General features: G+C 41.9%; 1 protein-coding gene across 2 annotated transcripts in view; it reads left to right on the plus strand.

Moving 5' to 3' along the window:
* FLI1 (Fli-1 proto-oncogene, ETS transcription factor) overlaps positions 1-25,048 on the plus strand; it is a 92,988-nt gene that overhangs the window by 52,188 nt on the left and 15,752 nt on the right. For both annotated transcript variants that reach the window (XM_040326204.1, XM_040326205.1), the window contains exon 5: positions 4,908-4,976. In XM_040326204.1, coding sequence (XP_040182138.1) covers positions 4,908-4,976 — 69 coding nt within the window. The remainder of the gene's footprint in view (positions 1-4,907; positions 4,977-25,048) is intronic.

The following is a 25,048-nucleotide window of genomic DNA, read 5'->3' on the forward strand; positions in this document are numbered from 1 at the left end:
CCTGGAAGCTCATTGGTTTCAATGCAGAAGTGAGCCTGATTGTGCACTCTCCAGCGATAGTAAATAAACCCCAGTGAGTATGATACTACAAAGCACACATGCATATTCTTTCAACCACATAGCAATGGACATAGCTGTGCCAATTGACATGGGGGTGGGGGTTGGTGCACACCTTTGAAGGGTCTGTACATTCTATGAGCACCAGGCAGTGATAATTGTCAGCACCTTTCTGGGTCTACTTGTGCTCCACCTCTGCTTTGTACATAGCTCAATCTGCACTTTGCTGTCCCACACAAGAAGAACAGGAAACCTCTGTATCCGCCTCCTATTTCCCCGGGACACAGCACACATCTGCATCCCATGTGCCACCAATCTCCTATACTGCACAATCGCTCCTGACCTCTGACCTGAGTTACACTGGGGTCATAGAACAGTGGCAGCCAGGACTGCTAGTACTTTAGGCGCAGATTAACCCTTTTGCAAGCTAGCCAGCTCTGCAGATGTATAGCAGGACCCTCCCTGTATCCGTGGCCTTTGTTTTTCTCTGAGATGAGATACAATAATACAGCTTTGTGACATTGAAGTCCACAATTAGACCTGTTTCCTGCATCAAATAAAAACTACCCGTATTTCACTTGCGAATGTTCCAGGTATTAGTGGCAGGGTGCTTATAACCTCACAATAAGCAGGTTTTTTTCACAGGGAACCGCTACAAATCACTGCAATCTTATCAAAGTTTAAACATGTTAAAGCGAAGCTCCACCAAAAAGGGAAAGCTTTTAATAATAAAAAAAAAAAAAAATGCCATAAATCTATCCCCTATATTGTAGACGCTATAACTTTTGTGCAAACCAATAAATTTACGCTTATTGCAATTTTTATTTTACCAAAAATATGTAGAATACATATCGGCCTAAACTGAGGGAAACATTTTTTTTTATAGCAAAAAGTAAAAAAATATTGCTTTTTTTTCAAAATTGTCGCTCTTTTTGTTTATAGCGCAAAAATAGAAACCACAGAGGTGATCAAAAACCACCAAAAGAAAGCTCTATTTGTGGAAAAAAAAACGTCAATTTTGTTTGGGAGCCAAAATGTGCACAACGCAGTGCCAAATCACAAAAAATGCTCTTGGCCAGGAAGGGGGTAAATGCTTCCGGGGGTTAAGTGGTTAATGTTATCTCAGAATCATTTTCTAGTTTAATAAATTTGAAGCTTTAGACTCCATTCACACCTGGGCATTCTGGATTCCTAAATCGTGTAAAAATGCGGAATGCATCTTAATGGCACCCCAAACGTGGTTTGATTTTGCCGCAATTGTCAAACAAATCACAGTACATTCCGGGCACAACTGTAGACACTCCTGGTTCTATTCCAAGATTTGGTACATGAGCATTTTTGGAGCGGAGGGAGGCCCATTCAAATAAATGGTGCAGCTCCAAAAACGCTCAGATGTGAATGGAGCCTTAAAAAAAAAAAAAAAAAAAAAAAAAAACTCTGGCGATCCTGTTAAACAGTGTTAATTTCGGCAACAAAAATATTTTCGCTGAAGAAATTAACACAATTTTAGTCGACTAAAATACGCCTAAAACTAAAACCATTCAGATGACTAAAATATGAAAAAAACAAAATGGCATTTTAGTTAAAAAATTAACAGTGCTGTACCACATAAAAATAACTCCCCCACACATATGGGATCCCCATCCCCATGACTAAGCTCAAGGGGGCGGAGCAAAATGCATTGGCCAGCGCTAGCATCCTAAAAGTACCCCGCTAGCGTCAGAAAAGCGCCTGGAAAACACTTTTAGTGTGAAGGGGCCCTTAGTGTTTGCTAGAAATGAATAGGAAAAATATTTTTCTGACATTGCAGCTGTGCAGTTACATGCCCCCCCCCCCCCCCCCCCCGTGCTGGCCAGCCTCGATCTTTGCAGAGAAGTGGGAGGGGCCGAGATACCCATCTGCTGGCCGGTGTTTCATCAGATTAGGTGACCTATCAGAATTTGTAATGGGAGTGACGTACCGTTGCCGCCATCTTACTACACCCCGCTCTCCTCCACAGTCAGGATACAGTAGGAAGGTGGCAAGCTGGCATCTCGTTACACTCATCAGAGTCTTGCAGTTTACACTTATTTTTAACAGTAAACCGCTTATATGGTGAAATACAGTATTTAGAAATCCAGACAGACACGTTAGATGTTGATTTCACAGGTTTTTAAATCTGACAGAACAGCGCTGCTTTTATAATTCAACATGTAAAGAGTCCGACTGATTTCTAAATACTGTATTTCACCATATAAGCTACGTTTACTGTTAAAAAGAAGTGTGAATTGCAAAACTCCGGTGGGTAACATAGTTACTTTTATGTCGGTATTACATTGTATATCCCTGTAGGTTGTGGTCATTCAGGTGCTTATCGAATAGTTTTTTGAAACCATCGATGCTCCCCATTAATTTGTTCAGATCTCCTTGAAAGGTTTCCACATCCCTGCTTAGCTTAGCATCTTCCACAAATACAGAGATTGAGCCGTTTACCCCATCCTCCAGGTCGTTTATGAATAAATTAAATATAATTGTTCCCAGGACAGAGCCCGGAGGCTCTTTACCGAGATCGGAGAGGCAGGGTGTCAGACTGGCACCCCGCATTACCGATGGCCGCGCTGCGCGCGCGCCGGCATGAAATCCTGCAGGACGTCAATAGACGTCCAGTCAGGATTTCACAACCACTTCCCGGACGTCAATCTCCTATTGACCGGGCAGGAAGTGGTTAAGGACCTTCGGGTGCAAGCCGTCTGGCCCCAGTGACTTATTAATGTTAGGTTTTTCAAGTCTATTTCTACAGTAGGTGACCGCGATATTGTGTCAATCTCGCTCCTTTTCTCGGTGACCACCTACGAGCCCCGTCGCGGGAGCCAGCGCCGAGCCTGGCTTCAGGAGCGATCCGGGACGACGGCACGGCTATTCGTTTATAGCCGCTCCTTCGCGATCGCTCCCCGGAGCTGAAGAACGGGGAGAGCCGTGTGTAAACACGGCTTCCCCGTGCTTCACTGTGTCGGCGCATCGATCGCGTCATTCCCTTTATAGGGAAGACACGATCGATGACGTCATTCCTACAGCCACACCCCCCTACACTAGTAAACACACACAAAGTAAACCCTAACTCCTACAGTGCCCCCTGTGGTCAACTCCCAAACTGCAAACTGTCATTTTCACAATAAAGAATGCAATTTAAATGCATTTTTTGCTGTGAAAATGACAATTGTCCCAAAAATGTGTCAAAATTGTCCGAAGTGTCCGCCATAATGTCGCAGTCACGAAAAAAATCGCTGAGTAAAAAAAAATAAAAAAAATAAAAATGCAAAAAACTATCCCCTATTTTGTAAACACTATAAATTTTGCGCAAACCAACCGATAAACGATTATTGCGATTTTTTTTACCAAAAATAGGTAGAAGAATACGTATCGGCCTAAACTGAGGGAAAAAAAAATGTTATATATGTTTTTGGGGGATATTTATTATAGCAAAAAGTAAAAAATATAGCATTTTTTTCAAAATTGTCGCTCTATTTTTGTTTATAGCGCAAAAAATAAAAACCGCAGAGGTGATCAAATACCACCAAAAGAAAGCTCTATTTGTTGGGAAAAAAAAGACGCCAATTTTGTTTGGGAGCCACGTCGCACGACCGCGCAATTGTCTGTTAAATCGACGCAGTCCCGAACTGTAAAAACCCCTTGGGTCTTTAGGCAGCATTTTGGTCCGGGGCTTAAGTGGTTAAAATGCATTTCCCATTACGATGCACTGTCTAATGCCCTTATTTAATATGCCCTTAAAGCATACCCATTTCTCCTCCGCATTCTTTGTTCCTACGATTTTATTCCAATTTGCATCTTCTAGCAAGGATCGTAATTTAGTGAAGTTGGCTCCTTTGCAATTCAGTGTCTTTGTATTCCCCTTAGGTTTGCTATTAGTGTTATTTATACTGAAACTAATTGACCTGTGATCCAGGTTTCCTAAATTGCCCCATATTTCTACATCTATGATCAAGTCTGTATTGTTGGTAATCAGTAGGTCTAGTTACACTTTGTTTCTAGTTGGCGCATTTACCATCTGACATTAATAAAATTGTCCTGCAAGACATTTTGGAACTGGCGAGCCTTAGATGAATGCGCGGGTGTAACAAGATGTCCACTTGCCGCCTTCTCACTGTATCCTTACTGTAAATTAGTGCAGGGTGTAGCAAGATGGCGGCGACGGAACGTCACTTCCGTTACAAATTCTGACGGGTCGCCTAATCTGATGACACCGGCTGATGTCACAGGGAAATATCTGCCCCTCCTGCTTCTATCCATAGAGTGAGGCTGGCCAGCACAGGGGAATTATGCAATCGCACGGTTGCAGTGTCTGAAAAGGTATTTCCCCTATTCATTTCTAAAAAAACACTTACACTTTCATTAATGTCAGAATAACTACATGGGATTCCTTTCCTATGTGCTGCATTATGCAGCTGAATAGAGGCGGGATGAGCGAGGAGGAAAGGGATCTCATGATGACAGGGAGGGAGAAGGGAGAGACTGTCAGAGGAGAGAGCAGGGCTGCTGATGACGAGTCACGTAAACTGGCCACGGTAGTCTGGGCTCAGCAGCCATGATTATCCTGGTTAGCAGAGGCAGGGGGACTCAGGAACTGGCAGAATCAACCAGATTTATTACCAGTTAGTTAGGAGGAGAAGAATTGTAGAGCACAAGCACTGTGCCATTATTCATGCCTTAAAGGAACAGAACCTTAGTTTTGTTTGTTTTTTAGGTTTACAAACACTTTAAGCCTTAAAAGCAGAATATACTTTGTATCCAGTTAAAACATGTTTGTAGCCAATCAACTAGGTTATACTGATACTATGACCTTCTTCTTCCAGGCAGCAATTCACTGGCATACACTGCACCTTCACACACAGAGCAATCGTCGAGAGGGACCCCCAAAGAAGGTCAGTACAATTATTATCTTGAATTATATGTGTTTTATTTCGGAGATGAATACTTGGGATGCGTTTTGGAGCAATAGATATAGACCTCATGCATCTTCTTCAAATTTAACAACAGTTTGTGGGTCATGTCAGATGAGAGATTCTATATATGGTATACCCAGTAGTAGTTAGTCACATTCAACTAGACGTATTCTGTAATGTCGATGAGGTTTTATAGCTTATCCAAACCAGTTCTGCAGTTTTAATGAGTATCAGCACAGTTCTCTACAGAATATGTCAGAGCCATGTATGTTGTAAATGTATAATAAAAAATGGTGTGTGACTGTGGAGGGGCATTAGAGTGCAACCTCCTTCGGTGCAGAGACTGAAGAAACTGGGCTCACTGCAGAATAGGTCAGAGTCATACGAGTTTATCGTAATAATTTGTGACTGTGTGCAGAGACTGGCTCAGTGTTCTTTGTATAGGTCTGGTTCTCATTTCTCCAGGTCATGGTAAATCTGGTAAATCTAGAAGTAGTCACATTTAACTGGACTTGTTCTGAAATGTTGGAAACATTCCAAAACTTCTCCAATCCACCTCTTCGGTTTTGATGAGTGTTAGGAAAAATACGCCTAAATTTACTGTATATCCATGCAGGAATAACAGACCCTTGATCCAATCACCTTAATCCATCATCCCTCAAGACTGATTTCCAAGAACAGGATGAGAAGTGTGAACGTTCTAGCCCTATAATCCCATCCTTGGTATGAGCAAATCTTCAAAGGTCTTAACCACTTCCTGCTAATCAACGTACCTGTACGTCACTTTAAGGAAGTGATTGCACAGAGGTGAAGCTTGCAGCTGCTCGTCCGTTATCACAAAGCTCGGCAGGCTACGACCCCGGCGACATTCTGAGCCGTTGAGATGGACTCGGATGCAATACTCAAAAACACTTGGAAATACTCCATTCCCGAGTGTTTCCAAACCTCTCCGAGGGTTTGCGAGTATCTGAGCAGTCTGAGTATTTCCAAGTCTCTCCGGTGCCCCCCCACCTCTGGCCAAATGCGGTACTGCATACAATATAAGTCAATGTGGAACAAATTATCTTTGTTTCCATTGACTTCTATGGGGAAACTCGCTTTGATATGCCATTGCTTTGGATTACAAGCATTCTCCTGGAACGGATTATGCTCGTAATCCAAGGTTCCACTAACTCACTTTTTATTCTCGGGTACCCACGCTCACTTACTCTATATGTGCAGGGGCAGAGTTGTCACCCTAGAACAGAACTAGAAAATGCCTACCCCTTGCCTTATTTGCAGACCTAGGCGGGAAGTGTTTTGTAGTCTTGCCCCAGGGTGACAACGCTGCTCCTACAATGGGGAAGGAATCATATTCGTGTTCAACATTTTCCAGGGTGTCAAGTTTTGAACTACATTCAAAAAAGTGTTAATTGGTAATATTTATTATATAATGTTTAACTAGAATTAACCTCTTTTCTATGAAGGCATCAAAACGGCTAAATAAACAGTAGAAATACTCACATAAAATGGTTTTACCTGCCAATTTGTAATTCAGTTCAGCCAGTGCCATGATGCAAACACATTCTTCCATTTCCTTAATCAAGACACAGCCTTCTAAATCACTAGTGTGCTCAGCGACAGTGAGTCAGCAGTGCAATGATGCCTGTTCATTGCTTAATAGACAGGCAAGAAGCAGGGGTGTAAACTAATAGGCGTTTATATAGTATATATTATATACTAAAAATAATAAGATGAATGCATAAACTGCACATAATATGGCAATAATGTGGACATCAGTCTGTCTCTCCTATATGAGATTGTTGAAGACCCAATGCCAAAACCAATAAGCCATTATTTTTGAGTTAACCCTCTTTGCGGCTATAAAAGCCACCATTTTCTTTGGGAAGACTTCGGAGTGTGCGAATTTGTGTCCGTTTGTGAGGTCAGGTACTGATGTTGGAGGAGAAGACCTGACTATTGGCAGTCTAGATCATCCCAAAAAGTGTTCAGTAGGGCTGGGTTCCCCCACACCAAATTGGTCCATTCATGCAATTAGGGAGCTGGCTTTGTACACAGGGGCACAGTCATTCTGAAAAATACCCTTTCCCAAACTGTTACCACAAGGTTGGAAGTTTACAACTGTCTGGTGTGGTGTAGCAGTAATAGTACCTTCATTGGAAAAACCTGAATTCATTGGGAAGGGAGTCCCCATACTTGTGGCTATATATTGTAGGTATGATGGTCATTCATCCACAAATAGGGATAAGCTAAGGTGTGTTCAGATTCTAGTCTAAACTTTGAACCAGAAGCCGGAAACAAGCTCTCCACCTGTACTGGGCCAAAGCATTAGGGCATACATGTGACTTCTGGGTGAGGAATGAAAAAAAGTATTGTTGCTCTACATGAAACACGAACAGGAACACGGACCACCACATGCGGAGTCCCGGAAGGATCACCCCTCTCACCCGTACTCTTCAACATCTACATCCGCCCGCTCCTCAAAATCAGCAAACAGGACTTGCGCTACCACTCCTATGCGGACGACACGCAGCTTTACCTTTGAATCACCAACAAAAAAGACCAATTTCATGAACTTGGAAAGTGCCTCACACTGATCGACAATTGGATGACCGAAAGCTCCCTCAAACTCAACGGATCCAAAACAGAACTACTCACCCTTCACGCAAATAGGAAATCCATTTCTAGGACCACATGGACACCACCCACCATCCTCAGACAAACCATCGCGCCAAGCAATAAAATCAAAAAAGTCTAGGAGTCATCTTTGACTCAGACATGACGATGGATGCACTAATAGGATCAGTCATCAGCGGTTCTCATCATCTGCTCCGCATGCTACGTAGACTCATCCCTTTCATCCCGAAAGAGGACACAGCAGTAGTGGTTGGAACAATCAGCTCACGACTCGACTACGCAAACTCCCTCTACTTAGGACTACCGAAATACCAGATTGCACGTCTACAAGTCGTCCAGAACACGACAGCCAGACTGGTAACAGGTAAAAAGCCGTGGGAATCAGTCTCCCCAGTCTTGAGGTCCCTACACTGGCTGTCCGTATAGGACAGGGTGACATTTAAGACGCTCTGCCTCACCCAGAAATGTATACAGGGGAAGGCTCCCGAATACTTAAGCGAGAAAATAAAACCCTATGTCACCAAGCGCGTTCTCCGGTCAACCAACCAAAACCTTCTCCAAATTCCTAAATCCCGCTACAAATCGAAGGGAGAACGTAGATTTTCAGTCCAAGGACCACGGCTCTGGAATGCTCTACCCACCACCATATGCTTACAGGAAAACCATCGGGCATTTAGGAAAAAAATAAAGACCCACCTCTTCTGAAAGACCGGTACGACGCTGGATTCCAAGCGCCTTGAGGCGATCAAGTTCGCATTTGCTGCACTATACAAGTTACTCACTCACTCATAAAGATGGCCTAGGCTATAAAAAGATTGCAGAGACCCTGAAACTAAGATGCAGCACGGTGGCCAAGACCATACAGTGGCTAGACAGGGCAGGTTCCATTCAGAACAGGCCTCGTCATGCTCGTCCAAAGGGGTTGAGTGCACATGCTCAGCATTATATCTAGAGGTTGTCTTTGGGAAATAGATGTATGAGTGCTGCCAGCATTGTGGCAGAGGTTGAAGGTGTGGGGGGGTCAGCCTGTCGGTGCTCAGACCATATGCCACACACCGCATCAAATTGGTCTGCATGGCTGTCATCCCAGAAGGAAGCCTCTTCTAAAAGAGGATGCACAAGTAATCCCGCAAACAGTTTACTGAAGACAAGCAGACTAAGGACATGGATTACTGGAACCATGTGATTCCAGTGCGGCTTCCCGCATTGCATGTCATGCGCTGGCAGTTCAAACCCACATCTGCGTACCACTGCAGGTGTCAATGTAAAGTTAATGACACCCCCAGATCGGTTTGCAGATTGCAGTGTGAACTGTCAAATGGTGTAGGAATCGGATTGCATAAGTGTGAACACCCATGCGATCCGATTCCAGTGTGGACCAAAAAAAGGGTCCTGCACCATTTTGGTGTGAATGCAATGTGATTTCAGCCATACAGCTTGCATGGCTGAATTTGCATCTCAGACATTGCATGTAATCTGCACATCAATGAGGTGCGAATTACATTTAATGTCTGTTATCACTGGCTGGATCACCAAAATAAAAGAAAGAAAAAAAGAAAGAAAGCCTTAAATTGTTATATGAATAGAATCCTCATGAGACTCGGGTTAGCTATAGCCACTGCTGCTTTCTTTTGCATATTTTTTTTTTAATTATTTTTTATTTTTCAATAAATAAAATATTTAAGTGTTGGACAAACACATATACAATAAAAATACCTATATCTATCTATATATATTAAAAAAAAAATATTAAAAAAAATTACTAAGCTAAACCCAACATTACATATTTAAAACACGACACATTAATCTAGCCCGTCTCTCTGGTCCAAAAAAATAAATTACCAAATTACCAAAAATAATATTATTCCAACATTCCTAAGCGTGTAGCATCTTTCATCTCTGCTGCTGTCAGTTATTATAAAAGGTGTTTTGTGCTGGTATATAGCTTGCCGGGGTTGGCATGGCATATAAAAAGCGCCTCAACAAACTGCGCAGCTCTGTGCTGAAGAGTATTTAATCCCACACATCACAGCCCCGGCCGGATTTATTGCTGGCCGCATTGACGGATAGTTATACTTCTCCATGTTATTGGAGATTAGAGTGAGCAGACTGAAATTTTGCCTCCGTTCTCTTTCCATTACGCTGAAGTCCTGGCCTGATAGTTACCGTTTAGCTTCCATTTAATTTGATCACAAATGTATTAGTATTGATGGTTCTGCTTCAGAAATAGGAAATGCTTTATGAAATGTTAACCAAAGGCCACAAATAAATCAATGCAACACAAAAAAGCATTATGTGGCAACCGATTGCCAATAGGATGAAGCTTTCCCCAAAAAATGTAATAGGGAGTTCGGAAAGCCAAACATGATGAATGGGTGATCCTTAGGGGAATCTTCAAATTTATGTAAGCCAAGGTTTAATCTGCTTATATTTTGCTTTCTCTGCAATTCCCCCCCCCCCCCCATCAACTACTGAAGGGTTTAAATAAAACCTTCCCACTTTCATTACATACCTTACTTTATTTGCAGAGACATCCCTGGGACTTCATACTTCTCTATACAATGCAGACAGATGCAGGTGAGAGAGGCTGGCAGGATGCTGAACACAGAACACATCACAGCACCCTGCCTCAGTTCTTCTCTCAAGAGCCCTCAGCCCCCATACAAGCAGTGGGCTGGCTCTTGGGAGAAGTTATGCAAATATCAAAATACCTTGACAGGTAGATGTTAAACCTGGAAGAACGGGCATTCTTAAGCAGACTTCATTTGCTTACAGACCATTCTAGGTAGTTCCCACATGTGATGCTGAGCCTCCATGAATATAAAGGACTGAAATCCAATGAATAAAAAGGGGTGGGCCAGGGCCAGCCAGGTAGGGGAGGAAAGAGCTAGGGGATGCTTGATGTCCTCAAGCCAGGAAATAAGTTGGACTCTGGTCTCAGCTCCTAAATCCTGTTGTGGGCTAACAACATACAGTTTGGTGGTGTCAGCCCAGCCCACAGTCTTTTGCCAAACTAATCATCCACTCCTAGGGTCTTCTTATTCACAGCATAACAGGGTGTATTGCCACTCATTCCTACAGCCAATCCATGTCAAGGACACCTCTGAGAGCAACAATTACATTTGGGCAGAAGCTTGCATAAAGGATACTTTAAGACCCATATACCTTTGATGCAGCTGTCCATCTCTGCCTTCTAATAGGAATACATGCATACATACATACATTAAACAGGCTAGTGCTTTGAGATACACATTTAGTGAGGGGTTGAGGCTATCCCCCCCCCTTTCCCCTGTTTGGGACTGTGTTTTTTGGCCACCTGGTGGAGCTTTCTGGCTTGTGTACTCGTTTGGCTTATACTATTCCTGCACAACTGGTGTCTGGCTACATAGGAGAGAGTCCTCTTTGGATCCTCCTGAATTACAATCTATTTTTCAATTTAACCCATTGTCACGGCACCCCTCTGAGCCCTTGAAGAAGCCGACTGAGGCGAAACGCATTGGAAAATATCCCTTCCTTGTGTGAAATGTTATACAGATTTATGTATATGATGTTGATCAATTACTCACGTTTTATTGTATACATACATACATACATACATACATACATAAAGGAGGGATCTCTATCTTCAGGGGTGCTCTGGGTTTAATTACGAATTGTAACCAATTTCCAATGGTTTTAAAAGGGATGTGTAGATCCCCAACTTCACATATTTGAGAACTTTGTAATAAAAATGTATTTTAATCCATGATAGTGCACTGGTAATTATTCTGAGAGGATCTTTGACACCTTAAAAGTCCTATTTGCTTCTTTTTGCAACTGTTCCTATTCAGGATGTGGTGTTGACTTTGTCAACCGGGACCACATTTTGTTCTTATTCACAGCATAGGGACAAATGATTTGAAGTCCAGGAGAAGAACAGGAAGGTCTCAATAGTCTGTTTTAGAGAACACAGGTAGAAAGAAACTGATAAAATTCCAACATCAATCATTGCGGCAGCCATCTTCCCATATATGGGCCCTATAGTAGCAATGTGGGATACTATAGCTATATTTGCACCACTGGATATGACCAAATACTTTAATGGTATATTACAGGACCAAAAGGAAGAAATAAAAAAATTCACGGTTAGGATTTACATACAATACGATGAGACACATTGGTCAGTCTACCACCCATACATCAAACTCCTTGGCAGTGGTGCCCCCCCCCCCCCACCCATGTGTCACTCAAGAATGGTTTGCTTGAACTTGACTGGCACTTATAACATTCAACTGGTTTTCCAGTACAAAGCCTTTCAGGTGGCTTTTGGGGCCTCACTTCGCTTTGTTAGTAACATTTGCATTTTCCTGCACTTGATACTAAATTCTGCCCCTTTTCTGCAGTAATTCATTTGGTATTTGCCTTACTGTACCCTGATGGAGTTTTTACAATCAAAGCACTATTTGCTGTCTAGAACATTATAGCTCGGTCTGTCCTACAGAAATCCCTGCCTTTGCCAACTGTGATCTACCATCGGTGTGGTTATTGGAGTAACCACAGCAATAGTAAACAACCTAACATCCGTTGTCTGAAGAGCCTTCTGGGAGGGAGCCTAATGATTTCGCCAGCAGCAGAAGTGATAGTCTGAGCCAAGTTTGTGAACAGTATCCTCAGCCTTGTAGTTTGTTCTCAGAAAGTACAGTGGTGCCAAAGTGAGGGTGTCTGAGCCAGACGGAGGTGGTCCGCTAGTAAATGACAGTAGTAATGTGCTGTTTATTCACCTTGGTAGCTAAGTAGTAAAGACGGATAAAGGGTCCAGTTCATGCACAACTTCTGGCACAAGCTTTCATGTTAGGTTATATTAAGAGGCCTTAAAGTAGATACAAGCCTAAAACCTCACGTTAGTAACACAATAACGTAATTTTAAAAGTCATTTTCAGTATTTTTGAGTCTTAGATTGTTATTAAACCCACAACAGTAAAAAATAGTCTGTATATGCAGTAAAGAATACTTGTTATATTCCCTGTGGAACCTAAGGGGTTAATCCTTCGCATTGTGTAAAAAGGCCGTTTGATTCTGTCTTCGACTGATCCTCTCCTCCTTCCAGTCCCCAGTCTATCTGCTGATAGAACAGTCTCTTTGGGGCACTCTACACATGCTCAGTATGGTGTGTATTGCTAGAGAGCATTTTTTTTACTTGGGAGAGTGTGATCAGCACTGTCCAGACAGAGGGGGTTGGGTGTCCTGCAGCCTCATAGGACAATCAAAGGAGAATGAAAACTCCTCCTACAAGGTTTACTCTTGCGACGTCACGGCTTCAAGGGAACTACATTTCCCTTGAGGCTTAGCGGCATTGCGAATGCGCATTTCCGCTTTTCGGCCATGTGACCGAACGAGACAGAGCATAGTTCTCATTGCTATTTCAGGCTTGCTAGTTCACAAGCCGCTTATTCAACACACAGATTCCCACCTCCCCAGCACGCTCATAACACTTTATGCGGAGCTACAGCATCGTAGACATGCCCACTTATCCCCTGCCTCCACGACTGTGAACATAAAGAGCGTCTCCACGCAGGGCTGTAGTCCAAGGGAGGGGACGAGCATGATGACCAACCCCCAGGCATAAAGAGCTTGGATGATGGGGGCAAGTTCCTTGAAGAGGAACAGGAAGTGAGTATTTCAGACAAGGATTAATGACATTTAGAAGGGAAATCGAAGGAACAGGTAAGTGAAATAGCACTGCACTAGCTTAAAGGAAGCAATTTAGCAATTAAAAAACAAACCTTTACAACCCCGTTAAAGTTTATATAAGATTTTAGTGACCGGGTTTACACCTTGAAGTTTGCGGTCTGTTTTGTTGCATCTATAACCAGAACTGGTCTCTGCCATCCAAAAAACACCAAGGACGGGTGAGGGTTAATTCTTGTCGGGCTGCCTGGGATGAAGGCAAGCAGGCAGATCCAGTAAATCTCACTTGGCCGCCTGCAGGTGCAGCTTTTGTCTGTCACATAATAGGCTCGTGAGCTCAAGTGCTGGCACACTCCGACTCTCTCCAGGCGCCTCTCTACCTGGGGGTGTAGGAGCCTCACTGTGTGAAACAAAGTGCATTAGCAAGACAAAAGCCTGTTATCTAGCACCTATTTTGGGCCTGGCTTTGATGGTGAGCGTAAAGAGGTCCCTCCAGCTTGGTCAAATTAGACCCAACAAACTGCACGTGCTGTATAGTAGCTTGCATTGTTTCCCTACTTGAGTCAATCTCTCTGGCATCCACCCCAGTCCTCCTGCCTCTCTGCGCTACAAATGACTGACAGGTGCTGCTCCGCTTTGTTCAGGTAATATATTAAAATCTGCTGCACACCAATCATTTAAAAAGGGAAATTGCTATCTAATAATCTATTTATTATTAAAGTAGTATTAAACCCAAAATGTACTATATTGCAGTTTATCAGTCATTAAAGGGGTGTAAAAGTACAATTTATTTTTCCTAAATAGCTTCCTTTACCTTAGTGCAGTACTCCTTCACTTACCTCATCCTTAGATTTTGCTTTTTAATGTCCTTATTTCTTCTGAGAAATCCTCACTTCCTGTTCTTCTGTCTGTAACTCCACACAGTAATGCAAGGCTTTCTCTCTGGTGTGGAGTGTCGTGCTCACCCCCTCCCTTGGACTACAGGAGAGTCAGGAGGCTCTCTAAGTTGCAGATAGAGAAAAGGAGCTGTGAGTGTCCTGACTCTCCTGTAGTCCAAGGGAGGGGGCGAGCACGACACTCCACACCAGGGAGAAAGCCTTGCATTACTGTTTGGAGTTACACACAGAAGAACAGGAAGTGAGGATTTCTCAGAAGAAATAAGGACATTAAAAAGAAAAACCTAAGGATGAGGTAAGTGAAGGAGGACTGCACTAAGGTAAAGAAAGCTATTTAGGAGAAAAAAAAAAAAAAGAACCCCCGTCAGTGGTAAATGGTTTGTCTCATCCTTGTAAACTGATACATCTGGCAGAGAGCTTGTTCTTTTGAAAAACAACAATTACTGGGCAGGTCACCAGATGAAAATAAAATTAAGAAAGCCTAAAAAAAAAAAAAAAAAAAATAGTAAAGCCATAACATCTGAGAATTGGTAAGCTGCGATATAATAAATGTTTGCTTTTTGGTTTAATGCACTTTAATCACAGTTCACCATTCCAGCGCTATGGTTTACCACATCAGTATTATAGCTCACGACTGTTTACTATTCTAACTCCATGGCTCACCCCTGTTCACTGTTCATTATTCCAGTTCCATGGCTCACTATTGTTCACTATTCTAGCTCCATGGCTCAGCACTGCTCACAGTTACAGCTCACCACTGTTTACTATTTCAGCTCCATGGCTCACAGCTATTTATGGTTTCAGATTTATAGCTGCTCACAATTCCAGCTATGCAGTTCACCTAGTTTAATATTCTAGCTCCACTAACTAGCACTGTTCACTATTCCTGCTGTATTGCACACCACTGTTCACTATGCCACCTCCACGACTCACCACTTTAGTGTTACAGCTCACCTCTCCTCACAATTACAGCTCCATAGCTCACCACTGATCACTATGCCAGCTCCACTGATCACTTTTAAAGCTTCATGGCTCATCTCTGTGCACAGTTACAGCTCAATGACTCAATACTGATCACTATTCCAGCTCCATAGCTCATCACTGTTCACTATTACTGCTCTATGGCTCATCACAGTTCAGTATTCAAGCTCTGTGGCTAAATTATTGATCACTATTACAGCTCCATTGCTCACCACTGGTCACCATTACATCTCCATGGCTTATCACTGTTCACCACTGCTCTGTGACTCCTCACTATTTGCTATTACAGGGTCATACCTCACCACTGTTTTCTATTCCAGCTCCATGACTTATTTGCCCTCTTCGTGAATAATCAGTGGTCCAAAAAAAGTATTAACTCTAAGCGATTGCAGGTTCTGATAAGTGTTGCCATTTAACAAAGAGGAGAATCACTTATCATTTTTTAATACAAGCCTTTTGACAAGCTGTGTGTGATTCAACTGTACAATTCGTTCTTTGCCTGGCATTTCTCTCTAACTTGTTTAACTAGTTGGGGGTTCAAAGACTTCTCCATGTAAATCCCCATGAGATCTGAGGATCTTGTTAAGGTTTTTTTCAATATACAGCATATTTTCAGTAATGTGTTATTCTATGTAGACTGGTAACGCGAGTTGAAAGGGGTGGATGATACACTGCAGTATTGAATGCCATCCCTCTTCTCTGGGATCTATGCGGATATATATAGAGATAGATATATAGAGATATATATATATATTATATATATATATATATATATATATATATATATATATATATATATATATATATATATATATATATATATATATATATATATATATATATTTTCTGCAGTAGGCTTCCTGCTGCAATTCTGTACTGAACTCAATATTTTAAATTCAGTCTCAAAAAAGGCCAAATTCATTGTTAACAGTACCCTAATGCACTGTACAGTAGAGTGCAATGCCCTATTCATAACAAGCAGACATACTATGTGCTGTGGTGTTCTGGGTTGCTAAAAAGAAGCAGCAACATTGTTTTGCTAGGAAGGAAATTGGTGTATGAATGTGGAGAGGGGATAGGCAGAGTTCTGTAGTCCAGCAGGCAGGGCTGACAACACTGCTTGGGATGCAAGTACAGCACAACCCAAACAGGAAGAGCACACTGGATTTTTGGCAGATTACCAGCTCTCTTTTGTAACTGCATATTTTTAAAGTATTAAAACACGGTGAATGTGCATATATTGCAGAGGATGTACTGAATATTTTTTTTGGCCCCCAACAAAGTGTTTTTTTTGGCTTGTAAGAGTACAGTGGGTTTTAAATGTCTTCTGATGGTTATAGAAGCTCCTTTCACCCATCCTTGACATGTTCCAGTACCAAAAACAGCCCCTCATTAGCATCATTTATTTTACATTTTTCTTTTAGCTCCCATTCACACCAGTGCGGTTATGAAATAGCGCTACTTCGGCGCGATAGCAAAGCCACACATAAGTGCAATTTACACTGCTAATTTCATTGTGTCTTGCTACTTCATACAACAGGTCACAATGCAGGTCACAATGAAATCGGCAAAAAGTAGTGCAGGAACCTTTTTCTGAGTTGCAGCTATTTGAACAGTTCCATTGCCGACAATGGGGTGTGCCTGATCATGCAATTTGGAACGGTCAAATTGCACTGATGTGAACAGGGGCTAACAGAATAAAAAATTTAGGTAAAACAAAAAAAAATTGACAGTGCACAAATAGTAATCATATACACAAAAAATGTAAACAAAAACGCAAATAAAAACAAATACAGGATGAAACTATCCTAAATATGCCATAAAGACACCTTCTAAATCATTCCCAAGCACATTTTACTTAAAGAGCTCAATGAGTAATATAAAGCCTAGTATGTTGGGTGACATTTGGCCCATCTGTATGGCAACCGGTCCGACAGAAGTCGGCTATTTGACCCATGCTTAAAAATTGCTCCTTTTGTCTTAATTTCGCTGATGGCAAAACACTTTTGCTCTTCAATCACTTTCCTGAAAATCACACCACTTAACCCTTCCCGATTTTGTGTCTGTCTTCGAGTTCTGTTGGCTCAGCAAAACTCAGTGGACAAGTTTTGTCCCGTCACAAACAGGGGCACTGGTTAAGAATTGCTGAATTTAGCTGTATTCTGCTGTGTGTTGTATATGAGCCTGCAGCACTAACTAGTTCACACACTCTGCAAGCTGACTGAGGCCTGGGTAACACAGATGCCCTGTATGTGTGTAAAAGTAGTAGGAAAAGGTGAGGTCATTTTTTGGTAATGGTAAGGCTTATTTTTACCCTGCAAATGACTCTCTGCACCAGAGTTAGCATTCCGTAGGCTGCTGTTTGCACTGTACCTGTTCTATCAATATCTTGAGGTTTGGCAAGTAAGTTTATGAGTGGGTGGAACCACTACTTTTGGTTGCTTACATTCTTGCCTGCATATGCTAGCTAAATAACAGATTACACGGCCCAGTGACTCAATCAAAAGAACCTTAACTTGCTAAATGTTTGGATGGAGGCTTATTTTCATCAAGGAAACCTTCAATTATACACTTTGCTTTGGAAGGATTAATCATAGTCTGTAAACTTGGTTTCTGGATCTTATTTTGCTGTGAGGACGCAGCAGAGAGAACGGTTATGTCAGAATGTTCAAACACACTTTGTACAAAGCAATTCACAGTGTTCCTGAAAAGTGGCCCCTGCTCCATTCGCTACATTTTATTGAAATATTTACTCATTGTGCAGGACAAAAGGATTCTACAAAAAGCATATTTATACTATGCAAACATTTACTGAAACGAGTGCACACAGAGTCTGGTGCAGCTGTGCATAGTAACCAATCCGCTTCTAGGTTTTATTGTCCAAACTTAAAAGGATAAGTTCACCTTTCATAACATGTTACATCTATATACACGATGTAACAAGTTATGAATGCACCAGCCCCTGCACCTCCCGCTCCCCTGCTGTGCCAGCTAGTGGGTGGGGATCTTCTTCACCCTGTCAAAATGTAAAAAAAAAAAAGAAATCAACAAACACACATGGCCGTGCGGGACTCCGCCCATGTCACATTCACAGCACTCCTGTCAGCATGTATCGGCTTCCTTGTACCAGGTATGAGCAAGTCTATACAATGACAGGTCTGCAGGAGACCTGCATAGCACCAGCAATCTGTTGATCGCTGGTACAATGCTTTACAGGCTCCTGCAAACAAAAAAATGTTTAAAATACTGCCTGGGGCGCTATTATAAATTTAGGGGGTGTCCGAGCCAATAGTTGGGCTCAGACTTTACTAATTTCATGGAAATTAGCCTCTGTTCTGGCTATGATTATGCTTGATAGAAGTTTTCCCCTGTTGCCTTAGGTGGCGTTATCACCTCAGGCCCATGTTGGAACTCGGGCTAACCATGGTGTGTTAAGTGACCCTTCTCGACAGCAGCCCAGTGGGAGTGGTTCCCCGGCTGTGCATGTTGGGATGGGATACTTGAGGGGCAGATGCCGTTTTTCGGTGTCCTTCACCTCGTGGCCCCCCTGGCGCGAGGTACGTGTGTGCTATTCCAGCCCCGGGGACCACGTTGGTCCGAGGCTGTATTCCTATCAAGTAGGCCCAGCTATGCTGGCTGGGGCCTAGGGTTCTAGAAGGGATCCAAAGCTATCCATCCAAGTGGGGGAAGCGGCTTAACGAAGGAAACCGGGGGAGGACCTGCCCTGGGAGGAGACCAAGCAAGGCAAGCTAATGTCTCGGGATAGGCCTGGTGACCTCGTTATAAAAGGGATCCACTATTCAATTGTCTTACGGTCCGCCAGATCGGCTTAAAGACTCTTTTTGCTGTAAGGCAGGAAGTTTGGGACTGAAATCCTGTGGCAGAGGATTCCCTGACTATCCATCTTTTGCTCTCAGATGGTCTGTGGCAAAGCCTGTTTTCATACTGTCTGTGCATCATTCCGGCTGCTAGGCCATGTGAGAGGGGTCTATCCAGGTGAGCAATACCCACTCAGGCGAGAGTGGTGAATATTGGAACTTTGAATACTTATTGTGCATTCTGTGCTGCGTACCTGAACCTTCCTCTTCTCTCTGAACTCTCTGCTTCCTTCACAAGTTTTATTCAGCAAAAATAAAACCTAACAGTTGAAGGTTTTACATCTTGTGTGGACATTGAAATTTCTATAGACTTTCTTCCTTGGACAACGAACTAAGAGGCAACGTGCAAAACCCAAATCTAAACCAGCAGCTCCTTCGAGGGTAGTGCTACATTAATGTTAGAAGACAACATCTAATGTGTAAAGAATGGGATAAATGGCAATGAAGAGATGCAAGACTGCTCATCTGAAGACCTTACTTCATGGCAAGCCATCATTGTCTCCCACCAATAGTTCTAGGACACCCACAAACTTTAAGGCACTTTATGCATTTATTATAAAGACTAGGCTCTTACACTATATGGCCAAAAATAGGTGGGTTCCAAGTGATGGATTTGATGTGTTTCCACTAAAGGGTCCTTTTAATGCTATATCATGCACAGACATTTTAGACAACTGTGCTTTTCTAACTTTGAGTAAACAGTTTGGGGAAGGTCCTTTTCTGTTTCAGCATGACTATGGCCCTGTGTACAAAGCCAGCTCCATAAAGACATGGCTTGAGCAGGTTGGTGTAGAGCAGGGGTGTCAAACTCAATTTCATTGTGGGCCGCATCAGCATTACGATTGCCCTCAAAAGGGCCGGTTGTATCTGTAAAATTAGATGTCCAGCGCATCCCCTCCCCTTACATGTCAAGAGCCACCCCACCATCAGAAGTTAAGTCCCACACTTTCCTTTACATCACAGTGCATCCCCCTTTCTTTATGCTGCTGCTGGGAAGAAGCTGGATGCATTGTTTAAAGCAGAAAGTAAGAGGCTGGAGGAGAGGTGCGAGAGCCACATGAAATGGTCTGGAGGGCCGGATTCGGCCCGCGGGCCTTGTATTTGACACCTATGGCATAGAGGAACACAAATATCCTGCACATAGCCCTGACCTCAACCCTACTGAGCCCCTTTGGAATGAATTGGCATAGTGATCGCCAGTCATGATGCTGCTGCAAAAGATCAGCAGCCCTGACATGCAAAGGATAAAAAAAACAAGCATTTTGTGTTAAAAAAAAATAAAACGTTTATGAATACAGTGACGGCTTTAATGGTGTTTAACCATCAGCTTTTTTTTTGTAAGCCCAGCTTTAATTTTGCTGCTAACCAACTGAAGAATTACCTTTGCCAGCGAGTTCTATTGCATTACATGTCTGAAATACGTGCGCCTGAATCTAATTTTGTCACCCTGTGAAATGCCCATTTTCTATTTGCTATAACTGAAATGCGACAATTTTCCTCCTGTAAATTTTTCACAGCTTAGCTATGGTGAACAATAGCAGATACTAATCTCAGGTTTGGATGCAAGAGTAAATTCAATGCTTTTACATACACATGCTACACACTGCACAGAACAAACTAAATGCCACTCAGCTGGGGGTTACATCTACTTTAAGTACCACTGCTACAGAGGCGATTTGGTTTGCATGTGTAGCGCTATACAAGTCACTCATTCATTCACTGCTGCAGTGGACCCACCCGCCATCAAACGCATCACAGTCTTGCTTATGTGTGGATGGATCTCTTTTAATGAACTTTAAATTCTCGATTGCACTATCTTACTTTATAGTATAGCCCCACAATTATGACACATTTATGTATATTTATATTTTCAATGTACCTGTGATAGGAATCAGAGTATTCCTAATAAAGTAACATATACATTGATGTCTTACAGCTGTGGCAGCCATGTATAGGTCAGTAATGGTAGATAATACCAAGCCTTTATTAGGCAAGAACGAAATTTAAAAAGTACCCAACCCCCAACAGACTTCTCTTTTTCATTTTTTTTTGTCTGTTGCTTACCTGTCCAGCCCGTGACTTAAACTACATAAACCGATACAGTTCACATCTCTATATTTAGTCTCTCTTTTTGCATTCTTTCGTTCTCATTTTTTTTTTTTTTTTTTATTGTTTTCCTTTGAAATTCCGCTGCTAATGTTTTGTCTGATTTCTCTCTCTGACCCACCTCAGCGGCTGGCCACTGTGTTTTTTCACGGGAAGTTGGAAACAAAGACCGGTTGTGTTAAAGTTGGGGGGGAGGCAGGAAACTGAACTCACAAGGGAGCCTCCCAACTCTGCTTGTCCCAGAGTCGGACTCCAGCATGTGGAATTAAACCTGACAGGCTGTCTGGGACACGTTCTAAGTAACGATTATCTATGCCTTTCTTCCAGTGAAAGGACCACTATTTTATTAAACCTACAAAAAACGCAAAAGGACACTTGGTTTTCTTTTCTGCTCTAGAACAAAAAAATTGGAAAGACATTTTCTTAAGCACAAGAGATGTTTTTTCTATTTCAAATTCTTAAGCATTTAAGTCTCTCTCCTTAACCACAAACCTTCTCCCAGAATTCTGTTCGGGCTCTGTCATATCTTTTAAATGGAAAAACTACAAGAATAATCACACATTTTGTAGCTCTGACATAGCTGGTTCTTAAGCCTTGGTGCTCAGCCTGTTAATGTCAGGAGTATCTTAGCAGGCTTATTTGGCGAGGTCCATCTTTGTCAAAGTGTATGTCACATTTTACAAAGGTCGCCGCCAGCATGGAAATTAGAGAGGTTGAGGATGGATACAACCTCTGTGTAGTATTACAGAATGTCTGGAAAGGTCTTACAAGTAGATATTGATAACACTTGATTTGGGAAATGAAACTCCTGTAGCATCTGAAATATTTTAAGGCATTTGGTGAATATATTGTATGCCCTGTGTGTACCAAAATAAATAAATAATCAAAACCCTGTAACTTATTTAACTCTTCAAACTGTTTCTAATGCCAGAGTTGGTTGTACAAGTTGCACCCTTTGTAGTGCATAAGTGGTCTTATCTCTATCTAAATTCTTTGTATCCATAGGAGGGTAGGGCATTGAGCATGTGTGATTGCCAGCCTCTAACTGGGAGCGAAAGTGGGCATGAAGAGGAGATTGATAATAGTATGCCCTGATTAGGATTGTTACTATTGATTACACTAAATGTTTCTATCGGGAGGCAGTAAAAGTAGGTTATTGTATGTGAGATAGCTATGCATGCAATATTTTACCTGTTTTGGCTCTTTACAAATGCTGCAAGTGCAGAAATGTACCTGTTGATCTGCCACAAATCCAGTGATCTTGGCTTCCTGTTTAAGCCGACAACTCTGCTTCTACTGCACTGAAATCCCAAGCAATACCCAAGTTCTTCCATACTGGTGATGTTGTCCACAGCAAACAATCATTTTTAGCTTGATGTTGTTGGTCTTTAGTTTTTTTTTTAAGTTGGCCAAAGTTGTTTTTTGTAAATATATCACAATGTGACTTTTATGCTCCAAGTCCTGACAGTGTGTTTCTAAAATAGTATGGATTCTCTAACCATGATCAGAGTCGTTTAGAATTTTGAAATCAGAATGCTGATGGGGTCCAGAGATACACCATCAATTAAACATTCCAATGGTAGAGATTGAGGTCTTTACATATGAACTTTGAAATAAAATATAGCCAAAAAGGCAATTAAAACCTACCTTTTTAAAAGTTCAATATTATCTAAAATGCATTAGGCAAACATGAAGCCATAATTACCACATATGTAAAAAAACATATTACTGCACAGACCTATCCTCATTAACATATCCAACAGAACAAAGTGATACTTGGTAAGCATGCACACATATCTTTACATTAGAACATAAAACACAACGTACAGTGGAGATAAGTATTTGATCCCCTATAGATTTTTTAAGTTTGCCCACTTACAACTAAATGAAGGGTCTACAATTTTTATCATAGGTATATTTTAAATAATAGAGACAGAATATCAACCAAACATCCAGAAAAAAACAAACACATGATACAAATGTTATAAATCACGTGTCTTCAAACTACGGCCCTCCAGTTGTTCAGGAACTACAATGCCTCATGGGATGTGTAGTTCCTCAACAGCTAGAGGGCCGTAGTTTGAGGATCCCTGTTATAAATAATGTTGCAGTTCAGTGAGTAAAATAAGTATTTGACCCCTGCAAGCAATATATGACTTAGATACTTGGTGGAGAAACCCTTGTTGGCAAGCACAGAGGCAAGACATTTATTGAAGTTGGTTTTCATGTTTGCACATATCTCAGGAGAGATTTTGGTCCACTCTTCTTCACAGATCTTCTCTAAATCCTTAAGGTTTCTTGGCAGTCTCTTGGCAACTCGAAGTTTCCACTCCCTCCATAAATGTTCTATAGGATTAAGGTCTGAATACTGGCTAGGCCACTCCATGGCTTTAATGTGCTTCTTCTTGACCCACTCCTTTGTTGCCTTGGCGGTATGTTTTAGGCCATTGTCATGTTGGAAGACCCATCCACGACCCATCTTCAGTGTTCTGGCTGAGGGAAGAAGGTTCTCATTTAAGATTTTACAATACACAGCCCCTTCCATTGGCCCCTCAATGCTGCATGGGTCGTGGATGGGTCTTCCAGCATGACAATGACCCAAAACATACCGCCAAGGCAACACAGGAGTGGCTCAAGAAGAAGCACATTAAAGCCATAGAGTGGCCTAGCCAGTCTCCAGACCTTAATCCTATAAAACAAATTATGAAGGGAGAGGAAACTGAGTTGCCAAGTGACAGTTAAGAAACTTTAACCATTTAGAGAATATCTGTAAAGAAGAGTGGACTAAAATCCCTCCTGAGATGTGTGCAAACCTGATCACCAACTATAACGTCTTACCTCTGTGCTTGCCAACAAGGGTTTCTCCACCAAGTACCCAAGTCATGTATTGCTTGGGGGTAAAAAGACTTATTTTACTCACTGAACTGCAACTTCATTTATAACATTTGTATCATGTGTTATTTTCTGGATGTTTGGTTGATATTCTGTCTCTATTATTTAAAATACACCTATGATAAAAAAATATAGACCCTTCATTTTTTTGTAAGTGGGCAAACTTACAAAATCTGCAGGGGAGCAAATACTTATTTTCCCCACTGTATACCCTATACATACAAGTATAATGACCTGGCTCCATAAGAGTTAATTTGCCTGTATACCTTTTCTTCTAGTGCAGCAATACTTACAAATTAGAGTTACCCAGGGCTGAGGAGTGAGTGGGTATTTTCCCTTTATTTATTATACAATTGCTTGCTCTAACATATGGAAACTGTTCTGTGAGAGCCGGTTGTAAAGTACAGAGGGTCTATTCATCTCCCGCTTACTAAAATATATTCTAACGTTAGCAGAACGGTGGCTCTAGAGGGATCAGTTGCTTGCCAGCAGTAAGGAGCGTGCCCAGCAGAGGTACTTGGGTGGCCTAGTGACGTACGTACAAATTGGCCCAAAACATGATGAATTGTTAGCAGAAACATATAGTGGAAGAAAACACAGAAACATTTTCTGCTAGTCAGAAAGTAAACAGTGATTTATCTGGGATGTAATGCAAGGCAGTTCTCTTATCCAGGATTAAATAAGCCCATGGGCCAGTTCCAACCAATGCTAATATTTCAGTAATGGGCTGATCAGAGGAATAAGCATTCACTGCTAAAAAAAAAGCATAAAAAAAGTTTGCACTGAACATGTTCACCTGAACACGTAGCATTTGGCTAGGTATTAATGAATAAAACGGTTTCTCAGCAAATAAAGGTGCATTTCAAAGTATCAGGCAGGGTGAAGGTTCCTCGGGCTGGGAACTTATGTGTATGCATGCAATGAGAAGTGCAGCCTTACATTTGAAAATTTTGATTCCTGACTTTGTTTGTATGGACAAAAAGAACGAAAAGCA

This window comes from Rana temporaria, chromosome 10 (genome assembly GCF_905171775.1).
Source record: "Rana temporaria chromosome 10, aRanTem1.1, whole genome shotgun sequence".
NCBI classification, from domain to species: domain Eukaryota; kingdom Metazoa; phylum Chordata; class Amphibia; order Anura; family Ranidae; genus Rana; species Rana temporaria.